General features: G+C 30.7%; 1 protein-coding gene across 2 annotated transcripts; it reads left to right on the top strand.

Moving 5' to 3' along the window:
* Nucleotides 1-7,188: 7,188 nt before the first annotated feature.
* LOC130805935 (inactive leucine-rich repeat receptor-like serine/threonine-protein kinase At1g60630) lies at nt 7,189-15,161 on the top strand. Of its 2 annotated transcripts, none has more exons than XM_057670780.1 (3): nt 7,189-8,718; nt 9,123-9,467; nt 14,258-15,161. In XM_057670780.1, exons 1-3 carry the CDS (start codon nt 7,797-7,799, stop codon nt 14,914-14,916), a joined length of 1,926 nt encoding a protein of 641 aa, XP_057526763.1. In that variant the 5' UTR covers nt 7,189-7,796; the 3' UTR covers nt 14,917-15,161. The 2 variants fall into 2 exon arrangements, with proteins under 2 accessions (XP_057526763.1, XP_057526762.1); XM_057670779.1 differs by having other exon boundaries at nt 7,190-8,718; nt 9,120-9,467.
* Nucleotides 15,162-15,771: the final 610 nt, after the last annotated feature.

Below are 15,771 nucleotides of genomic sequence, written 5' to 3' on the forward strand. Positions count from 1 at the left end.
CATAATATGATAACTATAAGCAATTGCTAAATGAATTATTTAGAAGTTTTAATCGATGAAAGGTGTAATGTCAATAATTTGAATTCTTGGATCTGTCATCAACACCAATTTATGGCCTTGTCTGCCCAAACACTTAATTTAGGTTTAAACTAGTTGATAGATTCCTTGTCTTTACGCTATTTAATTTATAAAGAATTTAATATTTTTAGTTGTGCATAATTAAAAATTATTAAAGTTGATATCATGTGTACATGTGTTAAGACAATCAAATAAAATCTCATTAAAAACTATCGAATAAAATCTCATTTAATTATGTTTTTTCTTATAAACTCTATATCAATTGCATACTCAATTGATGTGGGACAAGTCTCATACCTAACAATGGACCATAACAATCGAATTCCCGTAAGGACAATATTCTAATTGGGTCACGGTTATGTTGGTCACAACTAGGGGTGTTCAATGGGCTGGACCCCTATTTTGAGCTCTTACCCGGCCCGTTTCTAGAAGGGCTTTGCAAGAGTTGGGCCGAAAACGGGCTATATTTATGTAAAATGAAGCGTCAATAAGGGCAAAAAATGGGCCTTTGTAAATAACATAATTAATGTATAATTTAAATATTATAAATCACAATGTCAATGAAATTATTTATATCTTTTCAATTTTTTTATTATAAATGATAATTTAATTGTTATAAATTGATAAATGGGGATTAAAATTATTTTTAGTAGTAAAAATGTGTCGAATTGGCCTGGGTCGGGCTTTCAAAACCCAACCTATTTAAAGCCCATATTAATTTTAAAGGGCCCTTATCCTGCTCGGCCCGATCCTTATCCAGCCTATTGAAAAGGAAAGGAAAAGTTAGTATAAGGGGAGAAGAAAGGGTGACGGTGGCGCCCAAAAAAGGACGCAAAGGGTGGTGTTAGAAAGAGGAGAGTGGCGCCCAAAAAAGGACGCAAAATGGTGCAGTCTTTTACTGAGGGACGGGTTTATTATACTACCTCCTATTCAGCTGAATTGTCCCATTTTTTTTTTGGCACTATTCACTTATCACTCTTAATTTGTATTTTACTCTTAATCTATAAGTTAAAACATAGTCATATGGGATCTTGTTTGATTTGTCTCAATACAAGGATTATTAATATCAACTTTTTATAATTTTTAATTAAGCATAATTTGAGATATTAAGAGTTAAAATGTTGCCTCGGCAAGTGTAAAAAGTCAAATGGGACAGTTCAGCTGAATAGGAGGGAGTACTTTTAAAATTTTTTATTTTGAAAATCTTTTTATATTTTTTTGTTTAAAATTTATTGTAGATTTTTCAAATTCCAAATATAATTAGATGCATGACAATTTTTGCAATAACCTACCATAATATGTAAAGAAAATTGGTAGGTGATAAACAAACACAAATTCCCATGAGAGACGATACCACCGTGAAACGCTCTTCGTAGTAGCTAAATACTAATAAAATTATTATGAGCTTTTTGTTTTGAAGTTGTCCCATCGAGAAATAGTCTCTTATAAACCTTTAAAAGATCACAAATTGTTCTGAGAGACGGTCTCTCCAAGAGACGCATTAAATATATGGATTAGTAGCCCAACGAATATCAATTTAAGAGAAAGTAAGAATGTAGATTTTTGTTTTTGAGGTCATTTCTTTAAAGACAGTATATCACAAGAGTAGCTGTTCAAAGATAATCACCTGACTTTTAGTATTAAATTCTCCTTTAATTATTGACATATTTTTCCAACTTAAATTAAAACAACCCCATATCAAGTGTGCCAAACTCAAAAAAAAAAAAAAAAAATCACCAATCTTCTCATTTTAGTTGTACTTGAATACTTGATGAATCCAACAATTGATGAATGAACCAACAATCAACAAACGTAAAGGCGACACTGAATATACTCATTCAAATACAGTTTTTCAACTTCAATTTATTATTTTCATGAAACATTAATTGTTTCCATGAGAAACCAAATTCATACTAATAATCATAATTCAACATAAAAAAGTCCTCCTATTTCACGACCACATTTAATCCCCATCTCCATCAATAAAAGCTAAGTCCCATCTACAAGTATTCCAAACAGACTCGATAATACGAAATTTACACGGTTTTAGTAACTGAATCTTATTTGATCCGACATAAAAATAGATTAATAATTATGGAAAAACCGACATTAATATAAGACATCTGATCGAAAATTGACCTGATAACCCAAATAAACACTAGTCCCTCCCGACTATGAGAAAATGTTGCAATTTTAGTAGGACGGAATTAATCAGCATCACGGCAAAAGATCTGTAAAAGAGCACCAAAATCAGTAGTAAAAGGAGGAGTAGAGAATATTTGATTGAAACAATAAGGTGTAAGAGACAATATTACTCCACAACATTTTCCTTCCACTAAAATTTTACCACTTTTATGTGAACCTTCTATTTCTGCACCACATCCTGTAACTGGTTGGACATACTTCACCCAACAATGACCAATTCTTCTTCCTTTTCCATGGCCCCTTGTGATTCTCAAACTCGAACCCAAACCCAAACCCGAATCGAAACCCAAATTGAAACCCATAACCCATATTGATTGAACCATTATCATCATTATTATTATTTTTATTGGGGTTTTTCGGATAAGGGATGCCATTGTTGATTTGTCAATGGTTTGTGTTGTGGATGTGGGGATTTGATTTGAATGAGGACCCAACTTTGTTTTTTTATTTGTAATGTATACCAATGGATGGGGTAAGAGGATATGAATTACTATTATTAATCCCTCCTATTCATCAGTTTTATTTGACCACTTTTGACATTGTTTATCGATAATTCCTAACTTGTAGTTTATTCTTAAATTAATTTATACTTCCTTCAATTCTTTTAAGTTGTGCTATTTAGTTTTTTGACACTATTCATCGATCACTCTTAATTTGTATTTTATTCTTAATCTAGACGTCAAAATATAGTCAAGTGAGATTTTATTTAATTCGTCTCAATGTATATTTAGTTAATAACAATTTTTTATAATTTTTAATTATGCACAATTAGAGATATTTAAAATTAAATTAATGCACTGGATAGTGTGCCAAAACTAAATGGGCAACTTAAAAGATCAATAATATACTCAAGCGAGATCTTACAAAGATTAATAATATTCCCTCCGTTTTTTTTATCTTCCACATTACTATAATGGGTAGTTTCAAAAGTTCTTCCAGTTTGAAATACTTTCTATTTTTAGAAAGTTTTTATCTCATCTTTACCCCTTAAAACCCTCATTTTCTTTTAATGTACCCCTTTTCTTTTATTTATAATTATTTTCTCTCTCATACTTTCAATACAATCATTACTTCACACTACTATTTAATTAAAATAATTCCCACTACAACCTCATACTTCCAATACAATCATTACTTCATACTACTATTTAATTAAAATAATACCCACTATAACCCAAAGATTTTATCTTCCTTAATATGTGTGAAAAAACCCAAAGTGAAAGATAAAAAAAGAACGGGAGGAGTATCAATTTTTTTACAACTTTTAATCATACACCGTTAAAAATATTAATAATAAAATTATTAAATTGACACATGTCCAGTCAAATAAAACCTTTTTATTGTAAACTTAAAACTTTTTTGCATTTGTGTGTAATTTTATACTTCTATTTATTTACTTGTATAAAAAGTCACGTCATATTGCATATTTGCAACTTTCTTCACATATCCGCAACTCAATTTGGAAAGAAGAGTTTTCTGAGTACAAGAAATTCTTCAAACTATATACTATTGATTTTACATTTTTTCAATTATATTTGCTATATGTATGTCATATGATAATTTATATTTATAATCAATTAAATTAGAGTTATTCAAAATACCGTTTGGTTAGTGGTATTAAATAGTGATAATGGGAATGATTTATAATGTAAAATTTCGTTAGTAGTTCCATATCATTTCCATGGTAATGAAATTTTAGTAACAAAAAAGTTTTTTTTATACAAATTTTCATTATTATCTATTACCACCTCTTCCAATAGTAATGCTTTTAAATGAATTTTATGAAGAAAATATGATGGTTGAAGTTGGACAAGCATGACCATCAAGGTAGCCAAGAGATTTTTCAACCAAAATTACACTAGTTTTTCATTCCCATTACCACCGTTTATTACCACCTACCAAACAGGCCTTTAGTGACTCGTTATTTATCCGGTTTTATAACTGGACTCGATTTGACCTGATTTTAATGGATTAATAATTATGTAAAAATCAACATAGATACAAGACAAGATTTTGAACAGACCCGAAATTTCTAACCCAAAATCGACCTCATGAACGAAATGGAAACCTCTTTATTTATTCTATTTACCCTTACTTTTTGTCATTATTTAAGAATAACAATTATTTTTTTTTCTATCAACCAATTATTTTATTAATACTTGTGTCAAATCAAAATAGTGCAAGTATTATAAAATAAATATAGTATATCTTTTTAAGTAAGGAGAATCCCAATGTACGGAATCAACTGTTTGGTATGTAATGAAAATCAAACTCTTATCATAAATCATAAATGTGCAAGGAAAAGTCTTTAACTATTAGACCAATTTATGGTTCTCATTTAAACTTGAGATGTTATTATCCATTTTTTTACATGATAGGCTAAAAGAGGAAAATCTTAGGTGGAAATCAAATCTAAAACCTTATTTAAAAAAGTTAGATATTTGCTCTTCAATTGAAACAAAACTTGATTTTCATTATATAATCTTGACGAGTTAAAATATAGTATTATATAATATCCTATTTTTAAACTTGTGCTATAAGTAAATATTACTATTAATAGCAAAACTCAACGGAAGAGAATAATGTTGTCCATGATTTTTTTTTGTTTACTTTACTTTTTGCATACATTATAGAAAAATATAAATATTATATGATAAAAAAAACTTTGCATTAAAAAGAGTTTAATAAAATCTCATATTAATATCTTTAATATATATTTTAAATTTAGGAGTAAAAAAATAGAGAGAGTATTTTATTTCACTAACGAAAATCACTATTGTGCCTCGTGATTCCTTCCAACTTCCAAGGTAAGATTAATTATATGGAGATTTATGATTCCGTCAATATATATTTGGGAAATTTCATCTGAATATATACAATTTTGTTAAAATTTTGAGACGATTTAATATAAATTAACCCATTATATTTAGTTTAAAGAAATTGAAAAAAAAAAATTTTCATCTATTTAACCTGCTTGTATGGATTCGTCTCATAGTGAAATGGTCTCACACAAGACTTACCGCATATTTTTTATATAAAAACGTTCCACATTTGTTAGTTTTCGCTTTCAACTCATCCTTAATTAATGGCAAGAGCTACTTCCATCTTTTCCCCAAAATACAAAATACAAATCCTAGCTATTGTTCTCCAAAATTTCACCAAATTCTACTTCACAATTGCCATGTGGATATAAAAAAAATTGTTGGATTTTTCTATATATTTTATGTTTTTTAATGGCTACATTTGAAGTGTAAATAATATTCATTAATTAAACTCATTGTACAATTATTTCAAATGTGTTTAGGAAAACATAATACAAAACATAAACAACTAGCTTAAACGACAACACATACGATTAACACTTTTAACTGATTAAACAAGTCAACTAAAAAGACTAAGGCGAATAACATCATCAACAACCTAATACCCCACTCGAAAACAGAGTCTAGATGGGGGAAAGTAACAGACAATTCATACTTGTATTCCTTTTAAAGAGAGAACTAGAGGAATGTGGTGAAATTTACCCCCAAGAAGTAAAAGCCTTGCATAAAGAGGAATATAAGTAACATCGTTGCCTGAAGAGTAAAACTATCTGCAGAAAAACAACACTAGCAAAACTAAGTCTAAAACAATAAAAAAAATATAATGAGTAGATAAATAAACGAAAACAGAGCGAATAAGAAATAACTAGACACTAAGGCAAGAAGATAACTAAAGAAACTATTAGTAATCCGAAATATGGATTTGACGTCTCCAACTATTTCTATCTCTAATCAAATCTATGGAGAGATAGCTCACTCAAGTTGTTCTTAATTTACTCGATCCACATGTTCTTATCTTTTTCAACTTGTCTTACTCTCCACTTTAATGCTTTTTATCAACTGTCTTTTTTTTTTTTTTCAGATATTCAAATCATCTTGCACTCCACTTTGGCCATGAAAATCTCCTAATTATGAGTTTTACCAAAACTATTAATTTAAAAATTTCTCCTCAAAATATATATATATATATATATACATATATATATATATATATATATATATATATATATTAAAGAAAGCTTGAAAGATGTGACGCTCAAACTTATGAAACAACGGGGACCCACAATCCTAGCTGTAATTATTTATATATACTTGTGACAATTAGTGAAAATAATAAAAGTAGAAAAGTGGTTGATAGGGTAGGAGACTATGTTTTTGTTTTGATGTGAATCGTGGTGGAAAGTGAATGTGCCCCGTGAGTTTCTGTGTGCTAACTCACACCCTCAGTCTCATGCTTCCTTTCACTATTTTTTAAATATTTTTTGTGCACATTAACTTCTACATTTCTTTTTTAAATATTTAATTTTCATGCTATATTTAATAATATATTTGCTCTAGTTTTTATCAGTTGCTATAGATATTTATATTTTGTAAGGAAAAATATCACTATTCGTAATAACTACTAAATGCCAAAGGAAGTATATATATAATAAAAACTATAAAAATTATAAAATATTAGTGTTATTATAAGAAAAAACAAAGTAATGATTTGAATTAGAGTTACTACTAACAGACAATTTTTCGATAGTACTCTAAGTTAACATGATTAAAAATTATAAAATATCAATGTTAATAATTTTTAAATTAAGATGAATCAAACAAAATCTCATTTTATTGTACTTAATATATAGATTACGAGCAAAACACAAAATAAAAATAATAAATATATAATGTAAAAAATATAGGCTCGAACCTAGGAAGTAACAAGCTAAATGTAATCTAACAGAGGTCATACACAATCGAACACTTTTCATATACCCAAAAGACCGATTTCCAAAACATCACTTGGTTGGGTTGAATAAAGGTCGTTGTTATCATCATACCTATATATATTTGCTTATAGAAGCTAAAAGAAAAGTCTAAGAGCGATAGGAGAGGACATATGATACCTCAAGTAGACTAAATGTGTGTACTATCATTACTTATATACTCTCTGTTTTTTGTATGAGTTGTCGTTTTCCTTTATTTTCTGAATTCTACTTAGTTTTTTATTAGCAAAATACATTATGTATGATAATGACTCATATACTCTTTTGTTTTTTTATTTTCTGCTGAGAAAATGAATCTGAGTTTGCTACTGAGTGTGACGTTAGAGGAGTATATAGTTGATAATACTTATACTTTTCCTAACTACTTCTTCCGATTTCTAACCAAATTGAGTCACTAAGTTGAGTCAAACTTCCCCAATGGATTAAGCTAAAACCCAAGAACAATACTCTACTCTCCACTCTTCACCATTATACTAAAATTTTCATTTCGTTTAGCAATTAGCAATAATAATGCATATTAGATCTTTCCTTTACTTATTAATGAATCACTATAAGATAGTGATTGTTTCATTCTTCTTCTAATGATTTCTCTTGGATCTTCTCTCTTGTCACTTCTTCCCCGATCCATGTCTCTTTCAAATCTAAATCCCCATTTCAGGAATAACCCAAAATAACAATATTTTTCCATCCAAATCTCACAAAAATGCACTTAATTTTCCTATTATTATGTGTAATCTTACCCTCATCAATGGCGGAAATCAATGATGCAAATGCATTATTAGATTTAAAATCCACAATCGACCCACAAAATAGTCTTCCATGGAACAAAGATTCAGACCCATGTACATGGGAAGGAGTTAAAGAATGTATTAAAGGAAGAGTTTCTAAACTTGTTGTTGAAAACTCTTACCTTACAGGCACCATTAATGGCGGAAAACTTTCTCTACTGAGTCAACTCAGAGTTCTAAGCTTCAAATCCAATAACCTAACCGGTAATATCCCAGATATGTCTAGATTATTCAACCTTAAAGTCCTTTACCTTAATCTTAATGAGTTTACAGGCCCTTTCCCAAATTCTCTCTCCTCACTTCACAGACTTAAAACCATTGTTTTATCGAATAACAAGCTTTCTGGGAAATTACCCAGTTCGATTTCAGAAATTCCCAGATTGTATATGTTGTATTTGGATGGAAATCAGTTTACGGGTGAAATCCCTGAATTGAATCAAACTAGTTTGAAGTTTTTAAATCTGTCGAATAATCGATTTTCAGGGGAAATCCCTAGAACTGTAGCATTATTACAGTTCAATAAATCATCATTTATGAATAATGTAGATCTTTGTGGGGTTCAGATTGAATGTAATCTTGGTCCAGCAATGTCGATTCCGCCATTAAAACGACATCATAATCATCGTTTAAGTCACAAAACGAAAATCATTCTAATTGCAGGAATCTCAGGGGGGATTGCCCTTATACTGATTGGATTAGTATTGGGTATTTTCTTCTGCAAAAGGAGACCCGGAAGATCCGGAAAGAAAAATGGGCGGGTTGAAGAAACGGGTCCATCAGCCTTACCGGGTGAAGAGAGAGAAAAAGGGGAACCTTCAGGAGGAGAGAGAAAAGGAGGTGAGTTTGATAGATAAATTATATTTATTTGTTTTTTTTGCGTTGAGATAAATTAATTTATTTGTTTTATTGCTCGTATATTTTTTTTAAATTTTTTGACTGACTTATATTTATATTAGTGAATTAAATAATCTTCTTAACTAATTAAAAGATGACCAACTCTTTTACAATATTAAAGATATATCTAAAGTGACTCTTTAAAACAATTAAAAATAAATGTTTTGATTCTTTACATTTAATTAATGCCTTAAACACTAAATAATTAATACTTTAAAAGGTAATTTTTACTTATTGACGGCTATTTATTTATTATGTTGAAATCGTTTTTGATTTATCTTAATACAAAAAATATTAATATTTATATTTTATAATATTTCATTAAATTTGAATTAATTTTGCAGCAGGATTTTCATGGGAAGGAGACAAAATAGGGAAATTAGTGTTTATAGGAGAAGAAGAAATGAATTATGATATGGAAGATTTATTGAAAGCATCAGCAGAAACATTAGGAAGAGGAAGAATAGGAAGTACATATAAAGCAGTTATGGAATCTGGTTATATTGTTACCGTTAAGAGATTAAAAGATGCAACATACCCAAGATTGGATGAATTTACAAGACATTTGCTTGTTTTAGGGAGATTAAAACATCCAAATATTGTTCCTTTGAGAGCTTATTTTCAAGCTAAAGAAGAAAGACTTTTGGTTTTTGATTATTTTCCTAATGGAAGTTTGTTCTCCCTTCTTCATGGTATGTTTTCTTTTCTTTTTCTTTTTTTTTTTTTTTATCTTGCTATCTGCCTACCCTATCGTATCATATCATATCATTCCAGCCGGTTATATTGGCTTGTTTGACTTTCTTTTTGTTGACTTTTAAGCTGAAAAACAACTGTATTTTGGAGATGTATTAGAGACCAAAGGTAAATTAACAAGCTAAAAACCTGAAAAAATTAACTGAAATAATTTTTTTTTATTTTTTCAGTTGGCTTAAAAATCACTTACTGAATACTTTTTTTATTTAAGCTTTTAACCAAGCAACAAATTAAAAACTTAAAACCAACCAAAAAGCGAATATACAAACACCCCAAGTAATAAATGTTGGTCTTATGAAATACTAATATTATTATGCATTCAAAGTTGAAAGTTGGGATTTACATGTCGGTTGTTTGGGTAAATAATTTTACTACTTCAGTTTTTGAATTATTGTCATAATTATTTGGAGAAGATCGCATGTGGCTCATATTGGTTTAGTTTTTGAGTTACTTTAAACTTAAAAGACTATGATTTCGTATAATTATTTACGAATCCTTATGTGAAATTTTGAATTAACGATTTGGTAATTAAAAAAATAAAATGATTTTAACTTTATAGTAAAGAATAAAAACTAGGAGTAACAAAACAAAAGGGAATATACTTATAAATTTATACAAACTTCTGTGTCAGATAATCTCACCTAATACGCTTTTTATATATGGACTATTTTAATTTAATTATTAGCATATAAATTCTTTGTTTTGAAATCGTCTCATCGAAAGAATAGTTTTTCCATTTACAGCTCCTAGAAAATCGAAATATTTCAGTTGTTTTAGTGATCAAACAAACACCACTTTTCAAAAAATTATTGAATCAACATTCAGTATTTCTTTTTTTGGTCTACTTTGTAATCAAATAAACTGAATTGATTTGAATAAATTTGGTGGGTTTATTGTCGTGTTCTCATGTGATTTAGCTAAAGAAATTATGTTCTTTTTAGAAACTACTCTACTCCTTTATGTTAATTCTTAAGAAGTTCATCTCAATGTTTTTGTAATTAAGGTTCTGTCGTTGTTGTATTTTAGTAATTGTTAAGAAGTTGATCTAAATTTTTTAAAGAATAACTTGTGAATTATAATCTTAAAGTTTACAATTTTTGCGAATTACAACTTTAATATTTATTTTTTTTAAATTACAGCTACTAAAGTATTTAAGTAAAATCATGAAATTTTGACCACTTAATTTATAGACGTGACAACTAAACTGGTCAAAATTATGGAAATTGTAACCTAAACGCCGTAAACTTGATACTTTAACATTTGTAATTCGCAAAAAAATAAATATTAATATTATAATTCTGAAAAACCTAAATTTTAAAGTCGTAATTTACAAATTATATTTTTGAAATTGGAACTTTGAAATAAAAACTCCATCATCATTGTCGTAGTACGTTAATTGTTAAGAAGCATTAATAGCTGGCATTTGTTAAGCATGTTAAACCCTGAACCAACTCTGGAATTTGTCATTACATAAAAACTACTTATCTAAACCATTCATTTCAGTTGGTTAAACCAACCTGGACCGTCCACGTGTCAGTCATTAGTCAGTCTTCAACGTGGCTGTCGGACTCTTTACTGCATGTCCTTATCTTCCTCTCATGACCATCCCATTACAGCCCTCTGCTTTTCAACTATTTTTGTATCCTTTTTATGATTATTTTTTCTTTTGCTCCATCACTTTTTAGTCTATTTAATGAAAAATGAAAATAATTTTAATAAAATTTTTTTTGGAATTTTTCTATTTTAAATGGGTTACTAATTCTATCCCAATGGGTATTTCTCATCTCTCATTCTAATTCGTCTCAATATATATTTACCGTCGATAAAATTAAATCTATGTAGGATGAAAATTCTTGCTAATAATTAGGTTTGATCCTTAGCACCTTGTGTTGAAGGTGACTGCTCAACCAACTAAACAAAATTCAATTCTTACACTGTTGTCGTACTATTAGATTTTAATCATTTTTAAGTGTTGTTATTTGGACTACTCATTAGATCCGCGCCTAGTGACGAGATTGTATACTGAATCCACTAGCTAAAATATATAATCACGAAATAAAAATTACAAACGAAGTTCCTCTAGTAAGGTCCATCAAAAATATCGTTTGATTTTATATGTATATAATTATTGTATTTTTCCTCACTTTACTATCAAAATTACTTGTTAAACCCCATAATTATATAATAGTAATATTTATTTTCTCATGGGTAAAAGATGGAACAAACTTTTTATTATATCGTGTCTCCTAGTCCACGGTTACAATCCTATGTAAACCTTAATATTTTAATTGTTTAATTGCAATGGAAAGGATTTTAAAAGAGCAATCAAAACAAACATTTACATATGGAGATTAATATACTCATAAAATCCTCATTTGATCCCATAAAATAAGTTACTCAACTTAATTTAACAATTTAATATAACGATTATACTAATGGTCTGTTTAGTAATTGGTATTAAATGGTGGGAATGCGAATGAACTTTTCATGTAAATTAATGTTCATGGTAATGAAAATTTGACCATGAAAAAAAATATTTTTCATAATTTTCTATTACCACCTAATACCTTATATTCAAATGGTAATGCATTGGAATGAATTTTATGAAAAAATGAGATTGTTGAAAGAGTATAAGTGTATAGCCATGACCATTGAACTTGTCAAGAGACATTCATATTAAAGTTACATTAATTTTTCTTTACCATTCCCATCATTTATTACTGATTACCAAACGGGCCGTAAGTGGAGCTCATCTAAATATGTTGGAATTGAGGAGAAACTCGATGAAAAGATAAAAGTCTCAATTGAGAAGTTGAAGAAAATCATATTGAAGAAGTGGGTTGTGATTTGTGAAGGAGTAACTCCCGATAAGGATGAGGACCATGTGTTGAAGGCCAAGAGTGATAATGATGAGGGAGGTGAATAGGTGTTGATTCCAGCTACTTATATCACATTGAAGAAGATAAGACGTTCTTGAGCATGAGAGCTTGTGAAGAAGAGATGTCCTTGCTAATTAGTGAGGAGGTTGAGGTCAAGTTCATTAAAGAGGTGAAGTGTGAGAAGGCTGGGGGTGTGAGATACATAACCAAAATAATGAGAAATCTAATCTCATTGAGGAGATGAGAGATGATTGGGTGAACCATTAAGACTCATGATGTTGGAGTCTCGAGGGCGGCTAGAGGGAGCATGATGCTCTAAAGATGATTGAAAAATTGCAACAAAAGTTATGTGTTTCGTAGTGGAGGATGTTAACGTTTTTCGATTGATGCTAAGTTGAAGTCACCAAGGAGGGTGACATTTGCGGATTGCTACCATCATGAAGGGTACTGTATATGGAAGGTAAAGGATGTGTTTGGAGGGGAGATCAAATTCTCATGATCCATATTATCCGATAAAGAGAAGCTTATATGAGCAAGTGATGAGCTCGTTTGAGCAAGCGAGCAAAAAAGAACTATAAGGGATGAAAGAGCTGCTCTTTGACGAGTACACAATCACATGTGTGCTCAAGCGAGCGTTTGTTGTCGATGCTTGCAGAATGCTATAAGGGGTTCTTACTCGAGCACTCATGGCTGAGCAAGGTAGAAGCTTAGCGTAGATGGCTGCTTGGACGTGCAACATGAGTGCTCGAGCGAGGAAAAGCAACTCATCTACTTTGACGATTTGATTTGTGCTTGGCTGAACACAATGTGTCGGAAGACTTGTATTCTACGCCAACAACGCATTTTGATTTGGTGGTCCTTGAGGATAGTAATCTTTAGCCTTTGAGGGCTCAACGGATCTTGATGCCTGAAGAGAAGTGCGGCTAAAGTAGTAATTGTATGATGTCCATGAATCTCCACGATAAACTATAGAGAGAGCGAATTGGAACCACCAAAGAGGGCGAGCTCTCTTCAAGCAAGATTACTCTGATAATGAAGCTTGTGGGTAGCTTAGATAAAAGCTTGTGAAGCCCCAAACTTTGAAGAACAGAGAGCAACTAGTTGAGAGAGATTAAGAGATCTAAGAGTATTTGTAATCTATTTATATGAGCAAACATCATTGAAACTGTTTGATAAGCAAAAAAATACATTGTGTTCGGATAGAAAGAAATAGAGGAAAAGGAAGGAGTGAGATTTGAAAGGATTCATGATCTCTTGTTTGGATAACAAAAAGGGAGGAGGCGAGGTTTGGAGGAAAACATGGACAAACTTTGTTAAGAATACAATCTCTCCTATATGCGGAAAGATTTGGAGGAAAAACACTAAGTTTCCTTCCTTTCCCCTTCCCTTCCGTTCCCTTTTAAACAAACAGAGTGCTCTCCCTCCTTACCCCTTCCCTTCCTTTCCCTTTCTTCCGTAACCCTTCCCTTTTTTCCTTTCTTTTCTCTCCTAATTTCCTATCCAAACATAGTGTTCATATTTAAGTGACTTCTATTGGTTGTAATCGCGTGTAATTACATAAATTAAACACAAATAATTTGTTGACGAGAAGGGTATCAAAGATATCTAATACAATGTGTGTTGTTCTTTGTTTTTTGTTGTTCCTTATTGACAGTTTGCTCATCTTGCTTCTTGTTTGATGTAACTTTCTTCCTTGATTTTGCACCATAACTATGACTGCATTCAAGATTTTGCACCACGACTCGACATCCTTGATTTTGACGTTAGCTATAATGTTATCGTAAGTCATAACAGTTATGGTTTTTACTCAGACGCTGCGTTACTGAATTTTCTGCTTCTTTTGTTATCAGGCAATCGACCATCCGGAGGTGGAAAGCCGCTACATTGGACATCTTGCCTCAAAATTGCAGAAGACTTGGCAACTGGACTTCTTTACATCCATCAAAACTTTGGATTAGTCCATGGAAACTTAAAATCGTCTAATGTCCTCCTTGGATCAGATTTCGAGTCTTGCCTTACAGATTACGGTCTTCATTCATTCAGAAATCCTGAATCGGCAGAAGAACCAAGCACTGCTTCCCTGTTCTATAGTGCTCCTGAATGCCGGGACTATAGAAAACTACCAACCCAACAAGCTGATGTTTATAGTTTCGGGGTCTTATTACTAGAACTAATGACAGGTAGAACTCCGTTTCAAGACCTTGTGGAAGAGCATGGGACCGACATTCCTAAATGGGTTAAATCAGTAAGAGAAGAGGAGACCGAATCAGGTGAAGGAAGTTCAGGAAATGAAACATCCGAAGAGAAACTAAGAGCTCTTTTGAGTATTGCCATGGCATGTGTTGCGGTTTCTCCAAAGAGTCGACCTGAAATGAAAGACGTTTTGAGGATGATAAGAGATACGAGAGCAGAAGCTCATATTTCGTCGAATAATAGCAGTGATCATTCTCCAGGAAGATGGTCCGACACAGTTCAGAGCTTGCCAAGGGAAGAACATCTGAGCATTTGAGAATTAAGGGTAAAAAAAGTGATCCAAGTTTGTGTTACAAAATTGCTAAAATATGATTTTTTTTTTTGTTTACCAGTTGAATTCTTGAATAGGAATGGTAGGTTGTTGGATGTAAATCTTCTTTGAGGTTCTTTGTAGTTATTTTTACCTTTTTTCATCTCCTATTTAGTGTGGCTACCTAGTGGTAATGCTGATTTATGGGTTGATTTTTATTTGATGCACCATATTTTATGGTTTTTTTGTTATATTCAACGCCATTAAATGGCTTCCACTTAGGGTGAGATTTTAGGGAGTCGGAATATACGCAACCTTATCCTTGTCAGTAATAAACTAATCGGGTTATTTTTGATAACCTTTAATAGATAATATCATAATATCATGTGGAACTGAACTTAACATAAGTACGAAGTGTACATTATTTAATGATTCTTTTTACTAAGTTCATTATAATTCGAAATCAAAGAACTAAAAATCTTGAGCTCCACCGAAGTAAGAGATATTCATCTATTATTATATGTCTGAGGATTGACAATACACAAACTATCAATCTTTAGTCAATTACGAAAAATAAGTTCGACAAAAAGCAATTATCTTTGAAAATAGATAAAAGTCATAAAACATGACACCTTAAAATAATTACTAACATTTGATCCTTTTCATGAATAAAAAAAGAAGCAAAGAACGAAAAATAAAGAATAAAGAGAAGAAAGAAAAACATAAGTCCGCAAAAAACTCAAATAAAATCAAAGCACCAAATTTAAGTACTTTCTTTCTTTAAATTTGACACAATTCACAAATGGTGTAAGCTCTTTTTGAGATTAGAGTATCAAATTCAAACTTTTTGAGATTAGTGTA

This window comes from Amaranthus tricolor, chromosome 2, assembly GCF_026212465.1.
Source record: "Amaranthus tricolor cultivar Red isolate AtriRed21 chromosome 2, ASM2621246v1, whole genome shotgun sequence".
NCBI lineage: Eukaryota > Viridiplantae > Streptophyta > Magnoliopsida > Caryophyllales > Amaranthaceae > Amaranthus > Amaranthus tricolor.

Bases quoted from the DNA above. Each gene is read 5' to 3' on its own strand.
- LOC130805935 (XM_057670779.1), top strand. From the start codon at position 7,797: ATGCACTTAATTTTCCTATTATTATGTGTAATCTTACCCTCATCAATG. The intron at 8,719-9,119 runs GTGAGTTTGATA...TTAATTTTGCAG, and splicing joins AGGAGGAGAGAGAAAAGGAG to CAGGATTTTCATGGGAAGGA. The intron at 9,468-14,257 runs GTATGTTTTCTT...TTTTGTTATCAG, and splicing joins TTTGTTCTCCCTTCTTCATG to GCAATCGACCATCCGGAGGT.